Source organism: Ochlerotatus camptorhynchus, unplaced genomic scaffold, assembly GCF_037179485.1.
Source record: "Ochlerotatus camptorhynchus isolate MF236.1 unplaced genomic scaffold, CSIRO-AGI_Acam_v1.1 ptg000112l, whole genome shotgun sequence".
In the NCBI taxonomy this organism is placed as follows: domain Eukaryota; kingdom Metazoa; phylum Arthropoda; class Insecta; order Diptera; family Culicidae; genus Ochlerotatus; species Ochlerotatus camptorhynchus.
The window spans coordinates 45493-58339 of record NW_027040602.1 but is presented as its reverse complement, the minus strand read 5'-3'; the positions used below and the strand labels follow the sequence as shown (position 1 = coordinate 58339).

The 12847-nt window shown below is 38.3% G+C and overlaps 2 protein-coding genes across 2 annotated transcripts in view; one reads left to right on the top strand and one right to left on the bottom strand.

Annotated features, from left to right (window-relative positions):
• Positions 1-7808, top strand: part of LOC135699580 (titin-like) — an 89153-nt gene extending 81345 nt beyond the window's left edge. Inside the window, exons 14-18 of the mRNA XM_065219857.1 lie at positions 5041-5847; positions 5905-6093; positions 6725-6739; positions 7040-7290; positions 7351-7808. Of these exons, the coding sequence (XP_065075929.1) occupies positions 5041-5847; positions 5905-6093; positions 6725-6739; positions 7040-7290; positions 7351-7483 (1395 nt within the window). The 3' untranslated portion in view covers positions 7484-7808. The remainder of the gene's footprint in view (positions 1-5040; positions 5848-5904; positions 6094-6724; positions 6740-7039; positions 7291-7350) is intronic.
• A 3006-nt stretch (positions 7809-10814) lies between these two features.
• Positions 10815-11960, bottom strand: LOC135699516 (queuosine 5'-phosphate N-glycosylase/hydrolase-like). Its single transcript, XM_065219794.1, has 2 exons — positions 11814-11960; positions 10815-11755 (listed from the first exon to the last, which is right to left on the bottom strand). Exons 1-2 carry the CDS (start codon positions 11910-11912, stop codon positions 10841-10843), a joined length of 1014 nt encoding a protein of 337 aa, XP_065075866.1. The 5' UTR covers positions 11913-11960; the 3' UTR covers positions 10815-10840.
• Between the last annotated feature and the right edge of the window lie 887 nt (positions 11961-12847).

Below are 12847 nucleotides of genomic sequence, written 5' to 3'. Positions count from 1 at the left end.
AGTCATGTTTTCATGCAGTGATTTATTCACAAAATATCGAATTCGCCATCATCTTATCGATTCGTAAGTTGGCGTGAAAATGCTCTAAATTCAATTATCAACTGTCCTCTTTTTAATTATGCGTTCAGTACATATGTTATGATTAATTCAAACCTTTCTTGATATCAATTTCCATAAATGTAATTTCAAGTAAAATTTACCGATAATGTATTCAAACACGGGAAAAAATCTGATATCATTTTCATGAATAAAAAATCATGGAATCAAAAAACATGCCATCCCATGAAATCATAACAATGATTCATGATTTCGTTATGGAAATTCATGATTTCATAATGCAGCGGAATCATGACCGCTTCAAGCATTACCTGGAAAACCATGTTTACCGCACTACATAGGTATCTCTTATACGCGTTTTGCCTTCCTGATAGTCTAGTGATCAACGTATGGGTTTAATGATCGTAAGGTTCTTGGTTTGAATCCAGCCTGTGGCTTTATTTTATTTTATTTTTTTACATATGATGGTTAAAATCTAGAAGATAAATTCATGAATTTAGTTCATGGTTTTAACTCGGTAATCTTGAGTGCGTTACTCATGATATCATGAATATGATATCATGAATATGATATCATGAATATTATTCATGGTGTGATATCATGAATATCATGATATCATGAATATCATGATATCATGAATATTATTCATGGTGTATTTTCATAACACGAAAATACGCTTTGTTCATGAAATCATGAGTTATTTTTCTCATTTCGGAGATCGGATTTTTTCCCGTGTACCAAAATAGCCATGCTACAATATGAACGTAATATAATCATATAGGTAACTAGAAGGTCCCGAAGAAACGTGTTCAACTTTTTGGCTCAGCTCTGGTATTATCTTCAATCCCAAGCTATTCGATGGACCCCTCGAAACATATGAAAATCCACGAACCCCTCATTTTATCTGTCAAATTTCCATAGCAAATCAAAACAAACATAGTGTAGTACTGGAATTTTAGCTAGAATGGGATACGTTAATCGATTTGCTTGGGACCAATAGGCTAGTCAAGTAGTAAGGCAATTTAAAATCGTTTGGTATAATGATTCTATATGATATTGCATTATATATAGGCTGTAATGATATCAAACAAGGGAAATGGCTCAAATATTTATCGTAATTAAAAATTGAACTAAACGGTCCCACTTCTAAGCTTAAGCTTGGATCCAATTTTGATGACATTTAGGCAGACGTTAGGGACATTAACCTATAGTATATTATATTCATGACAAATTTGTCGTATGGGTATTCAAGATAGCTTACAGTTAACAGCTGTGAAAGTATTTGAAGAATTACTGATGAAAGCAGGCATAAAGTGCCAGTCGAGCCAAGGAGAACTTTACTAGGAATATAATAAAACCTGTGCACGGTTAGAATTGCACATACAAATATAGCTGTAACTTTTGAAATGCTTTACCAAACATTTTCAGAGAAGATTCTTAAGAGACTACAAATCATGTATTAAATTGATTCATTCAAAACCGATCTTTAGCTCAGGTTTTATTCAAAATAACAAAAAGATGAATGAAAAATGTTACGAATGAAGTGCAAATTGATCATCAATTTAGCACACAGGCCTTTCAATGGAGGCATCGTGGAGGGATAGCCTTTTAAATTTACGGAATGTTATGGTGTTCCACTAAAAAAAACCCCAAAGGTTAATTTTACCTCCAGTTCCCTTACAGTTGTGAAACTTTTTTTTTATGTTTTAACAGCTTTTTTTCATTTAATGTTTAATTTGTTTACAGATTTGGGAACCTGTGATAGCGTAATAGATATTCCTGTTTTTGTTTGAATTGGAGTTGACTTTTTATGTAAAAATCATTCTAAATTGTGAAGTATAATTTCAGTCCAATATTTATTTTGAAATAGAAAATTTACCAAACTCTATGAGTCGTGCCTTCTCGCGACAATTAGTTTATACCTGAATTGACTGTTGCTTTGTGTGCTTTACTACCGCTTGCTACCGTACGTTCAGATCTGAATTCGAAGTGTATTGGCAACAGCGCACGCACGAACGAATGAAAGCTGTATTAGAACAGTCGCATCTATACCCGCTTTGCTAAAATCATCGTACGTGGTGAACCGAATTGGCTGTATTTATACATTTCTTTATGACCATGTTTTCAATGTTTCTGTCACCATGACAGCCTTCACAAACCGACAACCGCCGACATGTCTGTTCGGGATCATGGGGTAAAGGCCGACGCACAATAGATACGTTTTCGGGTTTTTTGACAGATAATGCATGGGCTAACTGGCATGGGCTGAGGTTTATCCCATGATCCCGAACAGACATGTCGGCCCGATGTTGGATCAATGCAAGGTCAATTTATGATCGACGTAGGCCAAATATCGTGCCGATGTCTTGTCAATTCTGTGTTTATGTCGGGTCAATGTTGGGCCAACATCGGGTTGGGGTTTGGTAGAAGTCAGGTTGGTGTCGAGTAGGCTTATTTTTTTCGCCGGGATGACGGAATGTCTGATCTGCTTAAAAAAATATCGGATGCAAATTTTGGAATGGGCAGCACGAACGTGATAGCAACCGAACGAGCTTCGGCGTCACACTGATAGTGTAGTAACAGTCTCACGACATACGAACAAAAAATCACAGACAGCTGCAACGAATCGGCAGTTTGACGGACTGCTTGTTGTACGTACGAGGAACGTTACGAATGACGATCCGAGGCTGTCATACACTGAGGCAGGTAGACTTCAGAATTTCATAAGGCTCGACTTATTAACGACACATATGAATTTCATAAGCACGACTTATGAAAGATTTTCGTCTAACATAAGGTAGCTCCTATAGAGCTTTTTGACGTTTAATCGGCGCACACTACTGTACCATTTAAAGCGAACGAGTGCGAGCAAGAGGGAAACAGATTAGTGGGGAAACAACCGTCCATTCATCCATGGGTGCTAGATAGACAAAGATGATTAAACGTCAAAAAGGTCCATACGCCTTTAGCCTTTTCATTTACTCAAGCGTTGACAGACGAGTGATCTAGACACAGGACCCGTAATCTCAACGTCCATGATTCGGTTCCAGTCTGCTCCGTTTGATTATTTTTCATAAGGCAAATCTATGAAATTCATATCAATTTCTTGGGGCCTCCCTTAGCTCAGTCGGTAAAGGCGCAGCTACAAAGCAAGACCATGCTGGAGGTGACTGGGTTCGATTCCCGGTCCGGTCTAGGAATTTTTCGGGTTGGAAAATTTCTCGACTTCCCTGGGCATAGAAGTGCATGATTGGACTTGCCACACAATTAAATATACCAATGCAAAAATGGTAGAGGCATCGAAAGCTCTCAATTAATAACTGTGGAAGTGCATCTAGAACACTAAGTTGAGAGCACGCAATAAGCTAATATGCGATATGCAATAAGCTTGAAATGCGAAGAAGAAGAAGAAGAAGATATCAATTTCTTGTGGCTAAAATTCATAAGTGGTTCTTATGGAATTCGCTGTTTTCTAATTAAAGGCTTTTCAAAATGTTTTAAAGAGCATCCTGTTACCTATACCTGTTAGCCGAACGCTATCGGGCTGAATGGGCCATTTTACTGAATTTTAGATAAAATTAAGAAATTGTTTTAAAAATTTTGAACTTGATGCGGCGCAAGACATTTTTTTTAAAGTATCGTGATTTTGAAAATTTTTCTAGATCCCTGATTCTTTTTCGAGATTCCAGATTTGGAAAAAAATACAGTCCCAGGAATATTGTGTTCGCTTGGAAACGTGTTCAGAGTTCTAACAATTTAAAGAATTTTTATAGAATTTTGAAAATTTAACGGAATTTTGACAAGAATCCCAAACTAATTCTAAGATTAAGTCCTGACGAATTCTTAGAAGAATTACAAGGGAATTGTGAGGAGAACTTCAAGGAGAATTCCTAGTTGATTCTGAAGAGATTTGTTTGTGGATTGTGAGGAGAATTTTAACGAGAATTTTAAGGAGAATTTTAAAAGATATATAAACAGAATTTAAAGAGTTTTCTGATAATAATTCCAAATGAATACTGAGGAAGATTCACAAGAGAAGTTTAGGCAAGATCCGAGAAAAATGCCGAAGGAATCGTGTTCTGATATAAATAAAGAAAAATGCTGAAGAAATTAAACTACATCCTTAAGAAAGTTTCATGGAATTCAGCACAGAATTCCAAAGGATTTCTCAGGAGAATTCCAAAGGATTTCTGATGAGAGTTTTGCAAAAGGTCAAATAATTTCAAAGGTTTTTGTAGCTAAAGAAACATATGTTTGCTTGATTAAGTTCAAGCTGTTATTCAACTTTCTATTTTTGTTGCAAATGCTTTTGTGCCGTTATCAAATGTTACGCCTGATGTTATATTTTGAGCTTTGGTTCAAAAGTTATAAATTTTTGAAAAAAAAATCGAAAAAAATCGCTTTTTGAACCACCGGAAATGGTCACAATAAAAAAATACGGGTCTGATATTTTACGATAAGGAACAAAAATACCAAAAAAATAAAGAAAAAACAAATGCTTCCCAAAGAAACAACTAGGTTTAAATGGATGTAATGTCGGCCTAAATGCCCCTAATTTGGGCCCATACATAAATTCAGCAATGGACTAAATTTTCAATAGCGACCAAAAATATCCATGAGTGCTGTCTCAATGACATAGGCCAACATTAGAGCCATTTCCCCTACATACACAATAGGAGACGAACCAGCTGAAAATCTCGATAATAAAGTAAACTAAACTAAACATGTTATTGAACAACTTGCAGAACACACTTAATGTATTGCTAAACTTTGGAAATGAGAATATAAAAAAATTAAACATCTCTAACGTTTTCGAAGTCAAATCACCTTACCGAAATTAGTTTATCACTTGTTCACATGAAGTATAGATATACTGTGGCTAATTATCCCATAATAACAAATTTCACTAACAATTCCCCTAGCTCTTTCAATTCATATTCATTCCTATTCTGACCTATGTACACTTTCCACATTCAACTCCAGTCTCTACTGCTGTCACAGAAACAGGATCAACCAACTAGCCCTACCCACAGTAACGGGAATGACCTGCGTCCAGCTGGTGCAATCCCATTCGTAAAGTCCAACAGCTGTGGCAACGTGATCAACAACAATCAATCGGAGGACAGTGACAGTGCGGCTCGACCCATTGCAGTTGCTCCAGGTGATCCCATCCTGAAGAAAGGCACCAAAGTGGAATGTCTCAGTACACAGGATCGGGAGGTCTACCTCGTTCCAACAGACGAACCCATCACTCCCTGTTCGTTGGGATCCTCTTCGGAACTAAGCATGACGTCACGACCTGATGATAGTCTAACGTACAGTGAAGACTCGGACGTGACTCGGATCTATGAGATCGGAACAGGTGAAAGCAAAGTTATTCATGGAGATGCTATCGGTAGTGAAAAGGACACAAGTCGGACACCTCCCTCGACTCCAACTAATGACGAATCTGGTGTAGTGAATTGCATAGACGAAGAGCAAACAATGAACAAATTGAACAGTCTGATGCAGCAAGAGACTGAACTAATTTCAGAAGAAATTATCGGGATTATTCCTCAAGTCAGAATGCCCACACCGGTTGAACCGGACCCGATAGTTGAACCTCCTTCCAGTCCCACTATAGACCGTAGTCATCTACTGAAACCTCATCTCGTCAAGATGAAACCTCTATCGCCGGAAACGATCAAATTTTTCTCGCCTAAAAAGCCTTTCGCAGCCAAAGGGGGCAATCTTTCTGCGTCATCCTCACTTTCCCAGTCGTCGACGGAAATTCGAGATCTACCTCATCATGTAAGTTAGTCAAGTGTTTGAAGTCGCAGATAGTAAGTTATAATGCAATACTTTCAGCCTACCAGCCATTACCATTCGTCCTTGCACATCGATTATCCGCCCAATAGGGCCGCACCCATCCATCATGATTTCATCATCGAGAAGGAAGTGATGGAAGTGCTTCCCTCGGTTAAGGAGCTCGCCAAGTGCTATAGCAGCAGTCAGCAGGATGTCAATGCAGTGCCGAAGCCGCTTCATAAACCAAAGGTAAGGGTCGATGCGTTTTAAGAACAGTTCAATTCTTTGAGTGAAGTGTTTGGATGGATTGAGTTTGGTAAATTGGACAAGTTTTTCCATTTTTGGTGCACCCGTTCAGTTTTGTATCATTGAAAACTATCAATGAGAAGCTATTATTCCAAACATTTTAAATCAACCAACTAAAGTTATTTTACATAGGATGACGAACGGCTTTGGCCCCCTCAAAACTCTATTCTAAGCATGAATTAAACAATAGCTTACAATGCTCATTTGTTGCAGCATAATATCCCACATCATAGTCTTTTTGATATAGTTTTCTGATTAATTTTCTCTAGAAAGACCCCGTGCTTGGGTCTTGGAGGGGCTGAAACCGTTCTCCACCCTATCTAAAATTCAAAAAAAAAAAATTGAGTGTGCGTGTGCGTATGTTTGGGGACGATTACAAAATGACGTCTCTTCTTGAAGGGGAAGGGGGTCCCAGAATTTGAGAGAACCGGAGTGGGGTCATTTTTTAATCGCACCTTGATGCTTCTGTTCTTCACGGGATTATGATTTTGATATAATTTCTTTTGTTCCACGCGACAAATGCCATTCGAACCATTGCAAAAATCGTCAAAATATTAACCACATTGAAATATAGGTCAAGCTCCGCAAGGTAATTCATTTGCTTATCGATTCAAAGTGTAGAATAGTTCATTTGTGCAAATTACCAGTCGATTGTTGTATGCCCTCCATTACCACACAAATGTAACTAACAGAGCAAATGATTTTCACAACATACATTAATGCTGCACCATCTTCACAAAACTCTAAACGATACAAAGCCTCACGATTGTGACTAAACGCTTGACAGCTTTTAGCATAACTTTTGTCATCACTGTTTATCCATCATCTATAGCGCATTTTTAATCAGAAGATCGAATTAATTTTCCCTGACCTTGATACCACTGTATAGGACTTCATTCGACAATCGTCGGACATGCTACACGAGGAGGAAAACCAGGACACTCGCACCGGAATGCCGTACGTCCAGAACAAGAACCGTCGAATATATTGCAGTACCGGTAGTATCAGTGCCGCGGAGGAGATACGTGAAATCCGCCGAATGAAAGTGGAAGCATATAACCCACCGACGTTTGTTCCGATGGCCCCGGGACACAGCATAACGGCCCGCAGTCTGTCCAAGCAGATTCGAGATGAGTTGAAGTATGTTGACAAATTAATAGAAATCGATAATCTCGTTCTCAACTGCAATTCAAATTCTAGAACCAATGCGACGGATGATCACAAGGTGCAAGGAGGTGGCCATGCGTCACCCGAGCGACCCAGCAGTCCCGTGTTTGCTCCGGGTCATCTGCGAAGTAGTATACAGTTCTTTGAAAATTTGAAGGAAAAATAGTCGGGGAGAAGGATCAAAGTCAATCAGAAAAAGTAATCAGTGCCATTGTTCTTAAAATCTGTAATATGATACCAAAATGTCTAAAGTAGAAACTATTTCTCGAGGAGGAAGCGAGTCGCTTTTTTGCCGTTCGTTGTGTTGAAATTATTGATTTATGTGCAGTGGTTTATTTATTAATACATTCTTAAACGCATTTACTCCTTTGGAAGCAGGAAGTATTTTGAACCGCATTACAAAAAGGTGGAAAGTTGTGCTATTGCTTTTGACAAGGGCAGTCAAGTTCAGAACTATCGAGTCAAGGAAATATAGTCGTTTGCAAAATTAATAGGTATGGAGAATAAATTCAATATGTTATATCCGAAAATCCACTAAATTACAATTTTTGCATATCGATACAAATATATAATTACTGCAGATAACTAATGCAATGTAACATGTTTTAACAATTTTGATAAGAAAAATAATATCAAAAAAATGTTGTAACTCCCTAGTTTGAACATAGCATAAATTACAGACAACTTGCATGCCAACAAAAACCAAGGAAACAAATTTTCTCGAGGTTGACACAAATTCAGGCATAACATTTAATAACGGCACAAAAGCATTTTTAAACAAACTTTCTAAGTCCCTTTACACGCGAACCAAGTACGCCCACACAAACAAATACCACTTTCGGAAAGGTGAGGCCGATTCAAATGTGCAGTGATCCGAACTGTCAAAACCATTGGATTTTTTGATCTAGATAAAAATAATTTGTCCAGAATAGATCAGACACGAGCCAATTCATAACTTTTGCATGCGGGTTCATGGCTTAGCTAAATATTCCCCGCGAACACGGAGCCAAATGTCAGTAGTGTGCTGTGGTCAGAAATTTTATTGTTTTTGCTATGGTCATTCATGTCGGTTGTCGGTGATAAAACAGCTCGTTTTATTATCTTTTGAAAGGGGCGTACATTTTAATGAAAATCGGTTGAATTAACAAAAGGGTCTTGAACATACCATTTACGAGAAATTTATATAAAATTATTGTTGAAAACCAGATTTATCAGGAGTCACCCATATTACTTATTAATATCATGTATAAAATGTGAACCACTAGCGAAAGACAATTGCTTCCCTGGGCAAAGTAGCTCAAAATGAGTTGTTCTACAACTTTGTCCAACATTGTGCTATTCTATCTCCACCGACAAACTGACATGAATAATCATACAAATTACAACGAAATTTCTGATAAAATCCCAAAAACTGACATCTGCCGCTGTGTTCGTGAAACATGTTTATCTTAGCCACGCACACACATACAAAATGTATGAGTTGGTTCGTGTCTAATCTATTCCGGGCAAATTATTTTTATCTTGATAAAAAATGTCTATGGTTTTTTTTTTTTTTTTTTTTTTTTTTTATTATAGAGATTTTTAGCCATAGGCTAGTTCATCTCTTATCTATGGTTTTGACAGATGGGATCGCTACACATTTGAATTCGCCGTTATGGATTCTCGATCAAGAGTAAAGTTAAGTTTCATGTCGGTTTGTCGGTGATAACACATTGAATATTTCTCACTGTAAAACATTACCGCCATATGCTGAGTACACTGTGGTGGGCAGTACGCTGAATAGATGGCGATAGTGTGTAAAGGCCCAAACGCAATGTGGGCGGAAGCGGAACGGAAACGGAAAGTTTGACAGTTGTCACTAATGACATCAAGATGCCTAACCGAAGTCGATTTGATTCTAACTAGTTTTCAATCCGACAAGTAGGCTTACTCAGATCGGGCTTTTCCGCTGCCGTTGCCGTTCCGCTTCCGCCGTCATTGCGCTTGGGCCTTAAAGGTCAAACGCAAGTTGACTATGAGTGCCACAGGTGCCGGTACTACCAGCTACGGTACCGTAAAACGGGGTGACATTGCGCCTAAGAGGTGACATTGCACCAAAATTGGAAAATGTTTATAGATGCAAATATCTTGAATTTTGCAGAAAATTATGGCTAAAATATGTTTCTTGAACTCCTGGAGTTCTGTGTAACCAGTTGTTTTATTTAAATAATGCTGTAAAGTTAAGTGTCATACAAAGTAGCAAAAACACGATGTCCACAAACAAACAAAAGTTTAAAAACACTTTATGTGGATATACGAGAATTACACACAATCATTAGCCATAAATACGAGAATAACATTGTGATCATAACCAAGTGCACTCATAATAACTACGTAACATTTTATATTTTAAGATATTTTAACCAAATTTATGGTGCGGCCCAATGCAACCCTCCCCCCCCCCCCGCCCCATAAGGTTTACATTAGTCTATTTTTTACATAATTGTAGTAAAATGAGATATCAATTTCAACCAACCATTTCGTGAATATTCTCATGTTATGTCTGTTTGTCCGCGGTTCTTGCTTTCACCACTAGGGCCAACATTCAATCTCCAATTAACAGCTGTGAAAGTACTAAAAAAATACTAAGGCTGTGTTCCATTTGGAAAATTTTCACTTAGATTTGACACTTCGAAAATAAATTAAGATGTTCGAAAATCCCTCTGTTGTTGATCGGCCGATTTTCGAGAAAGCGTCTGTCAAAATTTATTCCTTGTCTGTCAGAAATAAGGCTGTGAACCATTTGCCGAGTTAAATTTAACTCGTGGTTAAAAGTGACATTTCGAAAGTTATTTCTTATGTTCGAAAATCCCCGTTCTGTCGATCGACCGGTTTTTGAGCCACGGTCGTCAAAATTTAACTTCTTGTCTGTCAGAAGTAACCACGCTTGGATAGCAGGGTTAATCGATAACTTTTCATCTGTCAAATTTTAACCAAAAGTTAAAATAATCCACCAAATGGTTCAGAGCCTAAGTCTGCTGGAATAGCAGGTTTATTTGAAAATTTTCCATCTGTCAAATTTAAGTAAAAATTCACCAAATGGAACACAGCCTAAGGCTGTGAACCATTTGCCGAGTTAAATTTAACTCGTGGTTAAAAGTGACATTTCGAAAGTTATTTTCTATGTTCGAAAATCCCCGTGCTGTCGATCGACCGGTTTTCGAGCCACGGTTGTCAAAATTTAACTTCTTGTCTGTCAGAAATAACCATGCTCGGAAAGCAGGGTTAATCGATAACTTTTCATCTGTCAAATTTTAACCAAAAGTTAAAATAATCCACCAAATGGTTCAGAGCCTAAGTTTATAAAAGTAAAAGTCCCAGAAGAGACGTCGTAATGCAAAAGAAGAAGAACGTGTTTTGACGCAATGTTCTATAAATTTATTTTTTTCTTATTACAGTATTAGGTAGCTGTTCAAGAGTTGGTTAAATGCTATTGAGGTAAGGCGATTCAAAGAAAAAAAATACCCAAAACTTATGCCCTCACCTAATAGTACACACTAATCGACTTGTGGAACGGGATGTATTCCAACTCAGATGCGTGCTTGCGTCGGTAATCCCAAAGGAAATGATCCAACAGAACAGCATTCACATTTTTCGTCGAAATATCTGGATGATTCGCCTTCAGTTCCTCCGTCACAAGGTCCTTCAGCCGCTCGACAATGTAGATCGAGGCACCTCTTATTTCAACCTCCTCTGGACATCCATTTTCCATGATCTTATCCGATTTCAAAACATCCATCAGTTCGTCTGTATATTCTAGTGTTTTGAAATGTACCAGCACCTGAGGAACTCGGTAATCGGCAAACATGGTAATTTTTTCGATGTCATCAAAACGTCCCAGACCTTCGCCTCGGTAGCAGGCCCACAAATCGCCAACCAAAATCTGAGCCCTTTTGTAAAGCGATACTCGCTTGCCATTGAATGTTGCCTCATCTCGGAAACATGGAAACTCATCCGTAACCAATTTCAGCAATGCTACGGCCGAATTGTTGCAAGCTTTAACACAGTTTTCAAAATTTCCTTCGTATTTCTCCAGCAGTACTTGCCCAACTTCGTGGAGACATTGAACGCGTTCCGGCAAGAGTGGAGCTTTGGTTTGTCCATCATCCGAGCGGAGAATTTTCTCCAACTCTCCTAAGGTGATTTTGGAATAGTACGAAGGATTTGTGATGTCAATTCCCTCTTTCAAAGCACGATTGATTGCAGCACAAAGGGAAAAGTAACCGGTCTGCTCATTCACCTTCCACTTGGTTGCATCGCCCGGGGTCCAGAAGCAAAAGTTGAGCGTATCGATCAGGAAGATCCAGTTGGGTGCATGAGGATCGGTCGGCTTTGGATGGTGTTCATGTTGAGAGAAGTTATCGACATCAATCACCTTGGATTGAATCCCTGCTATCACCTGTACGGAGCACAAAGAATAATCTCTAACTGATAACGCTTTTATGTAAGGTACTAACCTCTTTGACGAAGCTCTTGATCCCATCTTCATTGACTTTCAAGAATTTAGCATTCTTTACAATGAACTCACCGGATTCGGCTGGTGTAAGGGTGGCCATATTCGAAAAATTTAAAAAGTGACAATTTTGAATATAAACGAATCACGGTGCGGAACATCAACCGTTCTTTTTTTCGAGTATCAAAACAACATGGACAATCGATACTTTTGACTGCTTTGCCTGTAGAGCCCGTCACTGAAAATCATACACGGTTCAAATAAATATCGAAACACATGATGGCGCGCAGGCGCATATTTTTCTTCGTCCTTGATTTGTTTCTCCGGTTTCTCCCCATCAGTTCTCAGTAAAAACGTCAATCTGCAGGATTTTCTTAATGTTGTGTGTCCTTATATCGAAATTTTCTTAATGCTTTAAAAATCTTAATAATAATGCTCAAATTATACTATCAAACTTGGTGCCTCATTTCGGTAGCCTTCCTCGTGCCACGTGCTATCTGTGATGCTAATAAAGTGGTATTCCAATTTCCAGAATACGATTATAAGGAGACGAGTAAAAATGTAAGTTTGCTGCTGTGCAAAGAAAAATAAAAGCAATGAGTGTTCATTTATAATCGTTAGGAACTAGCATTCCGAGAGTACGAATCAGCCTGCGATCAGAGCACACGTTGTTCGATCTTCGAAGGGATTGAGAAAACACGGTGCGTTCGGGAATGTATGTCCCCTTCTTGCTATCAGGAAATTTACAAATTTGATGAGGTGAGGATGCGCCGTATTTGACATAGATTTGACTGAGATGCTTCATCGTTTCCGTATTTTAGCTTGAGGAGGGCGAAATAGACGTAAGACTCAATTCGTTTCGAGCATGCTTCATGCAGCGGTTGAGTAGGAATCGTGGATAGACGGGTTGAGGTTACACATAGTATGAACCAAAAATATCAGTATTTTAGACGATTAAATGCAAACGGTAGGTTGAACAATGCAATATTATTCGTAAACATGAAAGAAAAACCCTTATTAGCTAAACTTGTATGAAAT